The 16,189-nt window shown below is 46.7% G+C and overlaps 1 protein-coding gene across 1 annotated transcript in view; it reads left to right on the forward strand.

Annotated features, from left to right (window-relative positions):
* PIGT (phosphatidylinositol glycan anchor biosynthesis class T) overlaps positions 1-13,709 on the forward strand; it is a 70,213-nt gene extending 56,504 nt beyond the window's left edge. Inside the window, exon 12 of the mRNA XM_063960202.1 lies at positions 11,886-13,709. Coding sequence (XP_063816272.1) covers positions 11,886-12,138 — 253 coding nt within the window. The 3' untranslated portion in view covers positions 12,139-13,709. The remainder of the gene's footprint in view (positions 1-11,885) is intronic.
* The last annotated feature ends 2,480 nt before the right edge of the window (positions 13,710-16,189 follow it).

Consider the following 16,189-nt stretch of genomic DNA (forward strand, 5'->3'; position numbering starts at 1 on the left):
TTAAACCCATTTCTCATAGTCCATCTGGGGCTACTGCATTTCCTCCCGTATGCTCATTCTGGAGTTAATCCTTGTTCTTATATTGGCTTTTTCTGCAACGGGGTACACTCTGTTCCACAGGGAATACATTGGGGTGTAGAGTTGGATCTTCATCCAGGGGCACCAACAGGCTAAAGCTTTGACTGTTCCCAGGATGCATTGCATGGCCTCCTCTATAACCCCGCCTCCGGACACTGGAGCTCAGTTTGTAAGTTGGTGATTAACAGGTGGGGGTTGTGCTAGGCAGCCCTGAAAAGAGTTTTTGTTAAGAAGGTTCTTCAAGGGCTGCAGCACTTTTATGTCCCAGTGGCATACTGTGCTGCGGCTCCAACACCTCCCCAGCAGTGCCGCATACTCCCGCTGGCCGAGTTCCTGGGTACTTACGGCGGAGGCGCTCCGGTTTCCAGGCACACGCCGCTTGCGCTCTCCAGGATCATGTGGCTGCTTCTTTGGGAGGAGGTAAGAGGGTCCCCCAGGTGGGACCTGCTGAAATCGCATTCCGGTCGTGGTCTTAGGAGACAGACCGACGTGGACACTGTGGCCATACAGGGACCCCACTATATCCACCAGGGCAGGGAGCACAGGTTGGATTTCACAAAAATCTTTTTTAACAAGGCTCCACAGTACTTGGTGGTGAGGACCAGCATAGAGGGGATAAGGCACTTGACCTGTAGCCCCTCCCCTAGCTCTGGGCGTCATCTACTGCTGGTGTTCCCGCCCTGGAGCTGCTTCTCACTCTCTCTCACTCCCTGACAGAGATTTGGGCGCCATCTTTACACAAGTAGCTGCGGCTGATCTCCGGGACTGTAGGACTATGTCTCCTCTGTAAATCCGCCTGCCTCATCAGCGCTCTGCATTTACAGTCACTTCCGTATTCTACATGTAATTTTAGACAGTGTTAGTTATGAACAAATGTACTTCTACCTGAATATTTAGTGCAGGTATTCTGAGATATACATCCAGTATCTACTGTGCATTGTCTATAGCTATATAAAATATATATATATAGCTATATTTCTCTGACGTCCTAGTGGATGCTGGGAACTCCGTAAGGACCATGGGGAATAGACGGGCTCCGCAGGAGACTGGGCACTCTAAAATAAAGATTAGGTACTATCTGGTGTGCACTGGCTCCTCCCTCTATGCCCCTCCTCCAGACCTCAGTTAGAATCTGTGCCCGGCCAGAGCTGGGTGCTCCTAGTGGGCTCTCCTGAGCTTGCTAGAAAGAAAGTATTTGTTAGGTTTTTTATTTTCAGTGAGATCTGCTAGCAACAGACTCACTGCTACGTGGGACTGAGGGGAGAGAAGCAAACCTACCTGCGTGCAGCTAGCTTGTGCTTCTTAGGCTACTGGACACCATTAGCTCCAGAGGGTTCGAACACAGGGCCTGACCTCGATCGTCTGTTCCCGGAGCCACGCCGCCGTCCCCCTTGCAGAGCCAGAAGACAGAAGAAGAAGATGAAATCGGCGGCAGAAGACTCCGGTCTTCATTAAGGTAGCGCACAGCACTGCAGCTGTGCGCCATTGCTCCCACAGCACACCACACACTCCGGTCACTGTAGGGTGCAGGGCGCTGGGGGGGGGGGCCCTGGGCAGCAATTATATTACCTTTTGGCTAAATATACACATAATACAGTCAGTTAACTGTATATGTGTAAAAACATCCGCCATTAAGTTAAAGAAAACGCGGGACAGAAGCCCGCCGCTGAGGGGGCTGGGCCTTCTTCCTCAGCACACCAGCGCCATTTTCCCTTCACAGCTCCGCTGGAAGCACGCTCCCCAGGCTCTCCCCTGCAGTATCCAGGTACAAGACGGGTTAAAAAGAGAGGGGGGGCACATAAATTTAGGCGCAAATCGATACAAACAAGCAGCTATTGGGAAAATCACTTATTAGCAGTGTAAATCCCTGTGTTATATAGCGCTGTGGTGTGTGCTGGCATACTCTCTCTCTGTCTCCCCAAAGGACTTTGTGGGGTCCTGTCCTCAGTCTGAGCATTCCCTGTGTGTGTGCGGTGTGTCGGTACGGCTGTGTCGACATGTTTGATGAGGAGGGTTACGTGGAGGCAGAGCAGGGGCAGATACATGTGGTGTCGCCCCCGACGGGGCCGACACCTGATTGGATGGATATGTGGAAGGTCTTAACCGACAGTGTCAACTCCTTACATAAAAGGTTTGATGACGCAGCAGCCTTGGGACAGCCGGGGTCTCAGCCCGCGCCTGCCCAGGCGACTCAGAAGCCATCAGGGGCTCATAAACGCCCGCTAGCTCTGATGGTAGACACAGATGTCAACACGGAGTCTGACTCCAGTGTAGATGAGGATGAGACAAATGTACAGTCTACAAAAGCCATCCGATGCATGATTACTGCAATGAAAGATGTATTGCACATTTCTGATATTAACCCGGTAACCACCAAAAGGGGTATTATGTTTGGGGAGAAAAAGCAGCCAGTGACTTTTCCCCCATCTGATGAATTAAATGATTTGTGTGAAGAAGCGTGGAGTTCCCCTGATAAGAAACTAGTGATTTCTAGGAGGTTACTGATGGCGTACCCTTTCCCGCCAACGGATAGGTTACGTTGGGAAACATCCCCTAGGGTGGACAAGGCGCTAATACGCTTATCTAAAAGGGTGGCACTGCCGTCTCAGGATACGGCCGCCCTAAAGGATCCTGCGGATCGAAAGCAGGAAGCTATCCTGAAGTATGTGTATACACACTCTGGTACTCTACTGAGACCTGCTATTGCCTCAGCCTGGATGTGTAGTGCTGCAGCAGCATGGACTGATACCCTGTCAGACAACATTGATTCCCTCGACAGGGATACTATTTTGCTAACCATCGAACATATAAAAGACGTCGTCTTATATATGCGGGATGCACAGAGGGACATTTGCCTGCTGGCATCTAGAATTAATGCAATGTCTATTTCTGCCAGGAGAGTATTATGGACTCTGCAGTGGACAGGTGATGCTGATTCTAAAAAACACATGGAGGTTTTGCCTTATAAGGGTGAGGAATTATTTGGGGACGGTCTCTCGGACCTCGTATCCACAGCAACTGCTGGGAAGTCGACTTTTTTACCTCAGGTTCCCTCACAGCCTAAGAAAGCACCGTATTATCAAATGCAGTCCTTTCGGCCTCAGAAAGGCAAGCGAGTCAGAGGAGCATCCTTTCTGGCCAGAGGCAAGGGTAGAGGAAAGAAGCTGCACCAGGCAGCCAGTTCCCAGGAACAAAAATCCTCCCCTGCTTCCACTAAGTCCACCGCATGACGTTGAAGCTCCACAGGTGCGGTGGGGGCGCGTCTCCGAAACTTCAGCAATCAGTGGGTTCGCTCACAAGTGGATCTCTGGGCTGTACAAATTGTATCTCAGGGATACAAGCTGGAGTTCGAGGCGGCTCCCCCTCGCCGTTACCTCAAATCAGCCTTGCCAGCTGCTCCCAGCGAAAGGGAGGTAGTACTGGCGGCAATTCACAAGCTGTACCTCCAGCAGGTGATAATCAAGGTCCCCCTCCTTCAACAGGGCAGGGGTTACTATTCCACAATGTTTGTGGTACCGGTTCGGTGAGACCCATCCTGAATTTAAAATCCTTGAACACTTATATAAAGAAGTTCAAGTTCAAAATGGAATCGCTCAGGGCGGTTATTGCAAGCCTGGAAGAGGGGGATTTTATGGTGTCGCTGGACATCAAGGATGCTTACTTGCATGTCCCCATTTTCCCACCTCACCAGGAGTACCTCAGGTTTGTGGTACAGAACTGTCATTACCAATTCCAGACGTTGCCGTTTGGTCTCTCCACGGCTCCGAGAATATTTACCAAGGTAATGGCCGAAATGATGATACTCCTTCGAAGAAAGGGAGTTATAATTATCCCATACTTGGACGATCTCCTCATAAAGGCGAGGTCCAAAGAGCAGTTGTTGGTCAGCGTAGCACTCTCTCAGGAAGTGTTGCAACAGCATGGCTGGATTCTGAATATCCCAAAGTCGCAGCTGATTCCTACGACGTGTCTGCTTTTCCTGGGAATGATTCTGGACACAGAACAGAAGAAGGTGTTTCTCCCGGAGGAGAAGGCCCAGGAATGGTCATCTCTGGTCAGGGACCTCCTGAAACCAAAACAGGTGTCGGTGCATCACTGCACGCGAGTCCTGGGAAAGATGGTGGCTTCTTACGAAGCAATTCCCTTCGGCAGGTTCCATGCAAGGATCTTTCAGTGGGATCTGTTGGACAAATGGTCCGGATCGCATCTTCAGATGCATCGGTTGATCACCCTGTCCCCAAGGGCCAGGGTGTCTCTGCTGTGGTGGCTGCAGAGTGCTCATCTTCTCGAGGGACGCAGGTTCGGCATACAGGACTAGATCCTGGTGACCACGGATGCAAGCCTCTGAGGATGGGGGGCAGTCACTCAGGGAAGAAACTTCCAAGGACAGTGGTCAAGTCTGGAGACTTCTCTACACATAAATATATTGGAACTAAGGGCCATCTACAACTCCCTGAGTCAAGCAGAGCCCCTGCTTCAAAACCAATCTGTACTGATTCAGTCAGACAACATCACGGCGGTCACCCATGTAAACCGCCAGGGCAGCACAAGAAGCAGGATGGCAATGGCAGAAGCCACAAGGATTCTTCGATGGGCGGAGAATCACGTGCTAGCACTGTCAGCAGTGTTCATTCCGGGAGTGGACAACTGGGAAGCAGACTTCCTCAGCAGGCACGACCTCCACCCGGGAGAGTGGTGACTTCATCAAGAAGTCTTCACACAGATTGTAAATCGTTGAGAACTGCCACAGGTGGACATGATGGCGTCCCGCCTCAACAAAAAGCTAAAAAAATATTGCGCCAGGTCACGGGACCCTCGGGCGATAGCTGTGGACGCACTAGTGACACCGTGGGTGTACCAGTCGGTTTATGTGTTCCCTCCTCTTCCTCTCATGCCCAAGGTACTGAGGATAGTAAGAAAGAGAGGAGTAAGAACTATACTCATTGTTCCGGATTGGCCAAGAAGAACTTGGTACCCAGAACTACAAGAAATGATCTCAGAGGACCCATGGCCTCTGCCTCTCAGACAGGACCTGTTACAGCAGGGGCCCTGTCTGTTCCAAGACTTACCGCGGCTGCGTTTGACGGCATGGAGGTTGAACGCCGGATCCTAACGGAAAAGGGCATTCCGGATGAAGTTATTCCTACGCTGATAAAGGCTAGGAAAGACGTGACAGCAAAACATTATCACCGTATATGGCGAAAATATGTTGCTTGGTGTGAGGCCAGGAAGGCCCCTACAGAGGAATTCCAGCTGGGTCGATTCCTGCACTTCCTACAGTCAGGAGTGACTATGGGCCTAAAATTAGGATCCATAAAGGTCCAGATTTCGGTCCTATCTATTTTCTTTCAAAAAGAACTGGCTTCACTGCCTGAACTTCAGACGTTTGTTAAGGGAGTGCTGCATATTCAGCCCCCTTTTGTGCCTCCAGTGGCACCTTGGGATCTTAACGTTGTGTTGGATTTCCTGAAATCACACTGGTTTGAGCCACTTAAGACCGTGGAGCTAAAGTATCTCACGTGGAAGGTGGTCATGCTGTTGGCCTTGGCTTCAGCTAGGCGTGTGTCAGAATTGGCGGCTTTGTCATGTAAAAGCCCGTATCTGATCTTCTATATGGACAGGGCAGAATTGAGGACTCGTCCCGAATTTCTCCCAAAGGTGGTATCAGCGTTTCATTTGAACCAACCTATTGTGGTGCCTGCGGCTACTCGGGACTTGGAGGCTTCCAAGTTGCTGGACGTAGTCAGGGCTTTGAAAATCTATGTAGCCAGGACGGCTGGAGTCAGGAAAACTGACTCGCTGTTTATCCTGCATGCACCCAACAAACTGGGTGCTCCGGCTTCAAAGCAAACTATTGCGCGCTGGATCTGTAACACGATTCAGCAAGCTCATTCTGCGGCAGGGTTACCGCATCCTAAATCAGTAAAAGCCCATTCCACAAGGAAAGTGGGCTCTTCTTGGGCGGCTGCCCGAGGGGTCTCTGCTTTACAGCTTTGCCGAGCTGCTACTTGGTCGGGTTCAAACATATTTGCTAAGTTCTACAAGTTTGATACCCTGGCTGAGGAGGACCTTGCCTCTGCTCATTCGGTGCTGCAGAGTCATCCGCACTCTCCCGCCCGTTTGGGAGCTTTGGTATAATCCCCATGGTCCTTACGGAGTTCCCAGCATCAACGTCAGAGAAAATAAGAATTTACTCACCGGTAATTCTATTTCTCGTAGTCCGTAGTGGATGCTGGGCGCCCGTCCCAAGTACGGACTCTCTGCAATACATGTATATAGTTATTGCTTAACTAAAGGGTTATTGTTATGAGCCATCTGTTACTGAGGCTCAGTTGTTGTTCATACTGTTAGCTGGGTATGGTTATCACAAGTTGAACAGTGTGGCTGGTATGAGTCTTACCCTGGATTCCAAATCCTTTCCTTGTTGTGTCAGCTCTTCCGGGCACAGTTTCCTTAACTGAGGTCTGGAGGAGGGGCGTAGAGGGAGGAGCCAGTGCACACCAGATAGTACCTAATCTTTCTTTTAGAGTGCCCAGTCTCCTGCGGAGCCCGTCTATTCCCCATGGTCCTTACGGAGTTCCCAGCATCCACTACGGACTACGAGAAATAGAATTACCGGTGAGTAAATTTATATATATATATATATATATATATAATATATATAATATATATAATATATATATATATATATATATATATATAATATATATATATATATATATATATATATATATATATATATATATATATATATATATATATATATATATATATATATATATATAATATATATATTATACATATATTATACACATACACACACACCGCTCTATTGGGTCTGGCACTCCTCGTTCCCGCTGGGAATATGCTCCAGGTGCCCTCCTTGAGCAAGATGGCTCTATGTATAATTCATGGAAGGCCGGCGATATTAAAGCACGTTTTATCTACATTCCTAAAAGTCTCCTGAGTGCCGCCTTCCATGAAATATATATATATATATATATATATATATATATATATATATATATATATATATATATATATATATATATATATATATTTATTATAATAACAAAGTTCAGCACTCACCATAGCAAGCTCACTTATCCTCACAAAATCAATCAATAAATAAATGATGGGGGTTTATTTAGTGAATTGGCCAATGCACGGAAGCCTGCATACCGCTCGCCAAGGTACCCCACCTTCATAATACAAATATACAGATAGAGTGCGCTGTCAACGGCAGCCTGTACAGGGAAGGTCAGTTCCCTTAAAATATATATATGAAGGTCCTACACTATCACAAAGTCTCAAAAATTAAAACCTGGCAACTGTATCACACATAATATACTGCACACATGCCCACTGAATTTTCCCATAACCTGTAATATTTTTATAAATGTGTGTTATTACTGACTTTTTTCTAATTTGACATATCATTTTTTAGCCTGCCTGCAATGAATTTGCTAATAGCTCCCCACTCAGTTCCTGTGCTCAGAGAATGACCATATCTGTAATCTAGCACTGTGGGCACATGGCACTGTGGGGGCATATCTGTATCTGGCATTGTGGGGGCAAATCTAGCGCTGTGGGCACATGGCACTGTGGGGGCATATCTGGATCTGGCACTGTGGGGGCATATCTGGCACTGTGGGGGCATATGTGTATCTGGCACTGTGGGGGCATATGTGTTTGAGGTTTTTACCTGTGGGGGCCAATGTGTTATTTCGTGCAAGACGGTCATTACACTCTGTGCAGCAAGGCTACGTCCCTTTTTTCGTTATACCACGCCCACTTTTTGTTATGCCACGCCCCTTTTTGGGAGCGCGCCTGCTGCGCACGCTACTATTTCCCCTAGGTAGATCACAAAAGCTTTTCAGCTTTCAAAGTAGATCGCCGACTCCAAAAGTCTGGCCACCCCTGCACTATAGCATGTGGGTGGATAATGCGAGCTGTTGCTAAATGGTCTGGTAATTAAGGGGTTAGACACCTTACCTCAAGAGGAAATTGTTTTACTTCTGCAACACATACAAGACTCTGCAAACTTTATGGTGGAAGCCATTAAGGAGATAGGTTTACTTAATGTACGCACCACAGCTATGGCAGTGTCGGCACGCAGGGGATTATGACTACGTCAGTGGACTGCTGACGCGGACTCCAAAAGAGGTGCGGAAGGCCTGCCTTTCACAGGTAAGGCCTTATTTGGTAATGAACTAGACAAGTGGATTTCACAAGCTACTTAGGGTAAATCCAACTATCTGCCTTCTGCATCTCCGCCATCTAAGAAGGCCTATTCTGCACCCAATTTACAGTCCTTTCGGACTGCAAAGTTTCGGGGCAAAGCCAGAGGCTCTTCTACTGCCGCCAGAGGTGCAGGAGGTAAACCACGCAAACCAGCGACTACTGGTTCACAGGAACAGAGCTCCGGCTCCGCCTCCTCAAAGCCTTCCGCATGACTGTGGACTGCAAGTCCTGGGAGACAGGCAGGTGGGAGCCTGGCTAAAATTCTTCAGTCACACCTGGACAAGATCTTGCCAGGATCCCTGGGTTATAGACCTTATATCCCAGGTCTACAGGCTGGAGTTCCTGGAGCTCCCACCTCACAGATTCTTCAAATCAGGTTTGCCAGTTTCACAAGAGACAAGAATAACCTTACAAGATGCCATTCAAAAACTGTTGCTGACCCAGGTCATTGTTCCAGTTCCATCTCATCTACAAAACAAAGGATACTATTCTAGCTTGTTTGTAGTACCGAAACCGGACGGTTTGGTTAGACCGATTCTGAACCTCAAGTCATTGAACCCATACTTATGAGTGTTCAAGTTCAAGATGGAGTCTCTGAGAGCGGTGATCTCAGGTCTGGAAGAGGGGGAATTCCTAGTGGCTCTGGATATCAGGGATGCGTACCTTCAAATTCCGATCTGGCCGCCTCACTAGGCTTATCTACGGTTTGCACTACAGGACTGTCACTACCAGTTCCAGGCCCTGCCATTTGGTCTCTCCACGGCACCCCGAGTGTTCACCAAAGATATGGCAGAGATGATGCTACTACTCCGCAAACAAGGATTTAATGTAATTTCTTATCTGGACGATCTTCTGATAAAGGCTGCGTCCAGGGAGTGTTTGTTGGAGAACATTGGTCTCACAACCAGATTACTCCTGGATCATGGATGGATTCTGAACCTGCCAAAATATCACCTAGAACCAATGCAGAAGCTTCATTTCCAGGGAATGATACTGGATACAGAGTCTCAGAAAGTGTTCCTTCCCTTGGAAAAGGCAATGGTAATCCAGTCGATGGTTCAGGCTGTCCTTCCAATAAACATCCTGGAGCTCAGGGCAATCTACAACGCCCTTCTGCAGGCCTCGTCTCTTCTTCAAAATCAGGCCAGTCAAGTTCAGTCAGACAATGTGACGGCGGTGATGTACATAAACCAACAAGGCGGAACGAAAAGCAGAGCTGCAATGTCAGAGGTGTCAAGGATTCTCCTCTGGGCGGAAAAGCATGCCGAGGCGTTGTCAGAGATTTTCATTCTGGAAGTAGACAACTGGGAAGCAGATTTTCTCAGCAGACATGACTTTCACCCGGGGGAATGGGGCCTCCACCTGGAGGTGTTTCAGTGGTTGATACGTCGGTGGGGTTATCCACAAATCGACATGATGGCCTCTCGACTCAACGAGAAGCTCAAACGGTATTGTTCCAGGTCGAGGGACCCACAGGCTGAAGCGCTCGATGCCCTGACAACTCCGTGGGTCTACCAGCTGGTGTACTTGTTTCCTCCACTTCCTCTGATTCAAGAGTTCTGGAAAGAGTTCAAGCAATCCTTTATTGCTCCGGACTGGCCATGAAGGGCCTGGTATGCGGATATTCTCGATATGCTAATCGAAGATACATGGCCTCTGCCTCTTTGGGGTCTGGGTCCGTTCGCTTCTCAAGACTTACCACGGCTACGTTTGACGGCTTGGAAGTTGAACGGCTGATTCTAGCCAAGAAAGGGATTCCTGACAAGGTCATCCCGACTATGATCCAGGCCAGGAAGGGAGTAACATCGAAACATTATGATCATATCTGGAAGAAATATTTCTTGGTGTGAGAACAGACAATGTTCTGCGGTGGAATTTCATCTGGGATGTTTCCTGTTTTTTCTGCAGTCGTGGGTGGATGTGGGCCTACGCCTAGGCTCCATAAAAGTTCATATTTCGGCCTTGTCTATTTTCTTTCAGAAACAATTGGCTTCTCTGCCTGAAGTACAGACGTTCTTGAAGGGAGTCCTTCTTATCCAACCTCTCTTTGTGCCTCCCACAGCACCCTGGGATCTCAAATTAGTTCTACGATTTCTCCAGTCGGACTGGTTCGAACCATTACTGGAGGTAGATGTGAAGTATCTTATGTGGAAGACCGTCAACGCTGTGGCCTTAGCCTCGGCAAGACTTGTATCGGAACTGGGGGCGTTGTCTCGCAAGAGCCCTTTCTTGATATTCCATGAGGACAGAGCTGAACTCTGGACTCGTCAGCAATTCCTTCCTAAGGTGGTGTCGACATTTCACATCAACCAGTTGATTGTGGTTTCGGTTGTTACAGACACCTCTATTGTTTCAAAGTCCTTGGATGTGGTACGGGCTTTAAAGATATATGTAAAGCGAACGGCTCGTACCAGGAAATCGGACTCGCTGTTCGTTCTCAATGATGCTAACAAGATTTGGTGTCCTGCTTCAAAGCAGTCGATTGCACACTGGATCAGGCTCACTATCCAACATGCTTATTCCATGGCAGGTTTGCCGGTTCCAAAATCTATTCAGGCCCACTCTACTAGGTCAGTGGGTTCCTCCACGGCGACTGCCCGGGGGGTCTTGGCATTACAGCTCTGCTGAGCGGCTACTTGGTTGAGTTCGAACACATTTGCAAAGTTTTACAAGTTCGATACCTTGGCTTCTGAGGACCTTCAGTTTGGTCATGCAGTTCTGCAGGAATCTCGGCACTCTCCCACCCGGTTTGGGAGCTTTGGTACTTACCCATGGTACTAAATGGATTCCCAGTATCCCCTAGGACATAAGAGGATATAGGATTTTAATTACCTACCGGTAAATCCTTTTCTCGTAGTCCGTAGTGGTTGTGCTGGTTCGAAATCTCACCACTTTCCTTTATCTATTTTCCTTCTATCAAAGTATGTCCGTCTCCTCGGGCACAGTTTCCTAGACTGAGTCTGGTAGGAGGGGAATAGAGGGAGGAGCCAGCACACGTTATCAAACTTCTATAGTGCCCATGTCTCCAAGTGAACCTGTCTATACCCCATGGTACTAAATGGATTCCCAGTATCCCCTACGGACTACGAGAAAAGGATTTACTGGTAGGTAATTAAAATCCTGTTTTACCACAGGTGGACTCTAGTTAAGCTGTAGGAACATCTCAAGGATGATCAGTGGAAACAGGATGCACCTGTGCTTTTGAGATTCAAGTCAAAAGTTGTGAATACTTATGTACATGTGATTTCTTAGTTTTTATTTTTAATAAATTTGCAAAAATCACAACTTTTTTTCACGTTGTCATTATGGGGTATTGTGTGTGTGTGTGTGTGTGTGTGTGTGTGTAGAATTTTGAGGGGAAAAATGAATTTATTCCATTTTGGAATAAGGCTGTAACATAAAATGTGGCAAAAGTGAAGTGCTGTGAATACTTTCCAGATGCACTGTATATTTCCACGCCCATGCAAGTTACTGTACCAGCAATGGGTAACTACATTAATTTAAATACTGGATTTTTCGTTGTCCATACTTCAATAGAACATGTTCCTCTCTCTGCCTCCCAGGTTCCCATCGTCGGATGGATCCAGTTACTTCATACGCCTATACACTGAGCCCCTACTGGTGAATCTTCCCACACCTGATTTCAGTATGCCCTATAATGTCATCTGTCTGACATGTACTGTGATGGCTGTTGGCTATGGCTCTTTCTTCAACCTTCTCACAAGAACCTTTCAAGTGGAGGACAGCCAGCAGGGTGGACTAGCAAAGAAGATAGCCAACATAATACGCAGATTACGTGGCGTCCCCTCTCTGTGATGCTATTGCAGGACTTTTTTCATGCAAGGGAAATGAGCTAGTATTTCAAATATATGTGTAATTGCTGAGATACAGATCCTATGTGGCTGCTACTACTTGGATGACCATCAGCCACAGATCACGCACCAGTTCTGCACTAAGGGGGGGTCATTCCGACCTGTTCGCACGCTACCGTTTTTCGCAGTGCAGCGATCAGGTCACTACTGCACATGCGTATGCACCGCAATACGCAGGCGCATCGTACGGGTACAAAGCGGATTGTTGCTGAGCGATGGATTTAACAAAGAATCCATTCACACAGCTGATCGCAAGGAGATTGACAGGAAGAAGGCGTTTATTGGGTGTCAACTGACCGTTTTCTGGGAGTGTTTGGGAAAACGCAGGCGTGTCCAAGCGTTTGCAGAGTGGGTGTCTGACGTCAATTCCAGGACCAGACAGGCTGAAGTGATCGCAAGGGCTGAGTAAGGTCAGACCTACTCAGAAACTGCACAAAATGTTTTTGCAGAGCTCGGCTGCACATGCGATCGCACACTTGCAAAGCGAAAATACACTCCCCTGTAGGCGACGACTATCTGAACGCAGCGCTGCAAAAAGTAGCTAGCGAGCGAATAACTCGGAATGACCTCTTAAGTGGCCGTGACCATATATCTTAGAATTCTAATATGGGAAGGGATGCAGTCAGTTTACCTCCAATCAAAATACCGACGTTCAAAATCCCGACACCAATTGACCGATGGTCAAAATCCCGACACGGACAAAATACCGACATTTAAAATGCCGACAGGTCAAAATACCGACATGAGTTTTTCATGATTTTTTTCATTGAAACCGACTTGTTCATACTTTACCATCCCAGTGGACCTGGAGGGGGAACATCATAGTGTGCCGAGCGCAGCGAGGCACCGTGCCCGAAGCATGGCGAGCGCAGCGGTACACTTTATATGGTGTCCATGTTGATTTATGTCGACATACACACAAAAAAACATCAAAAAATGCATGTCGGTATTTTGACCTTGTCGGTATTTTAAATGTCGGTATTTTGTCCGTGTCGGGATTTTGACCATCGGTCAATTGGTGTCGGGATTTTGAACGTCGGTATTTTGATTGGAGGTATTTCATACCGATCCCTATGGGAAAGGATATTACCAAAGTCAGAAGTAGTCTGGGCTTTGTGTTGGTTTCTTATGTGGTGGTTGTTTCCTGTCAATTTCATTTGTTGTTTGGCCCTAACGTTTCATCGTTAACAAGCTGCTGAATTTTCTATTTGCTCAAATTTTGTGTTCATATGATAAATATGGCTTTGATAGAACTTTTTTAAATATGCTAAGATTTCATCTGCCTAATAATGGTGCTGTGACTCTCCTCATCTTCTGGTATCCAGCAATGTACATATTAAAGACTATACAGTGGGACTGATTCAGAGATGTACGGTAATGCTGCTGCGAATATGAATATATACAGATGCAGAAGCCGCTTGGATTTGAATTAAGGCGCCCACAGGCTGCTTTGTAAGTTCTAGGTGTTGGGTACAAAGCCGCAGCGTCGGTCGCAGATCAGTTGATTTACACTATGTAAGAAAATGTTGTGCCCTTGTGTAGTACATATGTGTCCTTGTACATCTACCCTCAATATGCCATTCACCGTAAGATGCCTGGCAATAGTGAGCCGGCAGTTCACGGACAGCTCTGCTAACATTGGGCTTTTTTTTTTTTTTTTGCCAAAAGTGGGTCTTATTTGCAATGCTACACGAATAAGACTCAGACAGACTCTGCTGATTAAAATGATATGCGGCATGTCTATATTATGTGTTCGACGGCGGCTGTATCTGATACAAAATGCTATATAAACACTACTAATTTTGTATGCAGATACGGCCATAGTCTCACACAGAATATTGGCATGCCACATATTTGTTTAATCAATCTGCTTGTGCATTTTATTTGCCTTTTAGGGAAAAATACACAAAAAGACGCTGACGTTGGCAAATGCACTCATGACTAGAAGGGGATCCATTGCGCTCACTCGCAAGAAAAAAATTAATTTCGCACCCAGTGTTTTAGCTCCTCTAATGAGATACTGCCAAATGTGTAAAAAGTATGGATGAATTTTACATATAAAGATGTACAAACATGACCACAAAAAAAATTAAAGTAGCTTTTCAAGATTTACGAATCTTATGGGGGGATTCAATTAAAGGAGAAGAAACATAGGGAGCGAAAAACAAAGGTTTTTCAAGATTTTTCTCTTGTATTTTTTTTTTTTTCCGGACAATCCAATTTGGCCACCTGAAATAGAAAAGAAAACAACTTTTAAACCTGTGTGTTTTCATGAGTAACAGTCCCAGTTTCAGCCAACAAAGGTGGCTATAATCAGGTGTGCTGGTTTATCTGGGATAATTGAATAGCCATGGGCGTGACAATTACGTACGGTCACTGATTGTGGATAATTGAATTCCCCACTAGATGTAGTCTTCCTTCATGTTCTCATTATATTGTCCTTGGTAGTGGCGTTCAAATGCCAGTATATCCTGGTGGAAGCACTCGCCTTGCTCGTCTGACTATCCTGCACCCCATTGGGCTGAAGTTCTCAAACAACTGCACGTAGTTTTTGTCCTCGTGATTTGTCCAGGCAGCCCTGAACCACTGCGATAATGCAGCTTCCTCCTTTTGAGTGAGCATCTTTTGGGATTTCCTTGCACTGCAGGATCTTCCTGATCTGTGGTCCCACAAAAACTCTGGCTTTGACCTTTGCCTCACACAGCTTAGGGGAGAAGTCTTGAAGGTACTTGAAGGCTGCCGGATCCTTATCTAGCGCTCTAACTAACAAATTGTTTTAGTATAAAGCTGGGTACACACTGGCCAATGCTGAAATGCCAGCGATGAATGACTATATCGTTGAACAATATAGCGCGTACACACTGATTGTTATAGTTCACGATAACTACCAGTGACGTTACCACCGGCATTCCCGGACATGCAGCTCAGCCCGACATTGACGGGTTGAGCTGCATGATAGTTCGAAATTGGTGATCGCTGAACAACATGCGGGAGCGTGCATCATTTACCAATGTTTACCCCATACACACTGGACAATACAAGCCTAAAAAAAAAACCAACATTTATTTTTTAGTCTAAAATCGCCCAGTGTACCCAGCTTTAACGTTGCTCTTCCCCACACAGAACTCTGCTCGCTGTGGTGTCATCTGTAGTAGTGTGCCTTGGTGCCACTGCTGACTTTGAGAAATGCAGTTATGTATCTACTTTTTAAAATGGATGTAAACAGAACTGGTGGGCTTAAGATCCCAATGTTTATACTATAGTAGTTTATATTACTAGAAAGTTCTAAAAACTACATCCAGTAATTTACTGCCAGCTCCCATTGGCTAGCAGACAGTGTCACAGGAGTCGGGGGGGGGGGGGGGGGGGTACAGCAGGGATACGGCTGCATGCTCTATTCTGGTAGCGGCTGTGATATACACCCAGCTAATCCCCCGTTCTTATCGTTCCCGCAGACTCCCGGCAGTATGATGCTGCATTTGGAGGTTCAGTCAGTGTTATTGGGCTTCGCTCTGGCAGGGTTGTACTGCAACCGCACTGAAGTATCAGAAATGTCCTGGAGAATAACATTCCAAAATATCTCTATCCAGTGAACAAAAGCGTAGTTTTGGGGAATAATTAGCATTTTCTATACTCTTGGGGCATGTGTAATTAGGACACTTCAAATAGAAGGACAAACAAAAAAATAAAATTTGTTACATAGGGGTCAGAGATAAAGTAACAGCCAATCAGCTCATAACTTTCATGCCACAGGCTGTGTTTGAAAAATGACAGGAGCTCATTGGCTGGTACTTTATCTCAGTCCGCTTTATCTCCATCCAAGGCTTAGTAAATAGACCCCATAGTGTTATTAGAGTTGTGAGTAGCCCTAAGGTGGCGCAGCATGGAGTCATTGCAGCTGCGTACTGGATCGCAGACACAGCCCCCAAAATGGTCAGGACACTCCTGCGTTTATGCCACCACTTCTTGTAACCATCCCCAAACCATCCTAGACT

This window comes from Pseudophryne corroboree, chromosome 3 (assembly GCF_028390025.1).
Source record: "Pseudophryne corroboree isolate aPseCor3 chromosome 3, aPseCor3.hap2, whole genome shotgun sequence".
Lineage (NCBI taxonomy): Eukaryota > Metazoa > Chordata > Amphibia > Anura > Myobatrachidae > Pseudophryne > Pseudophryne corroboree.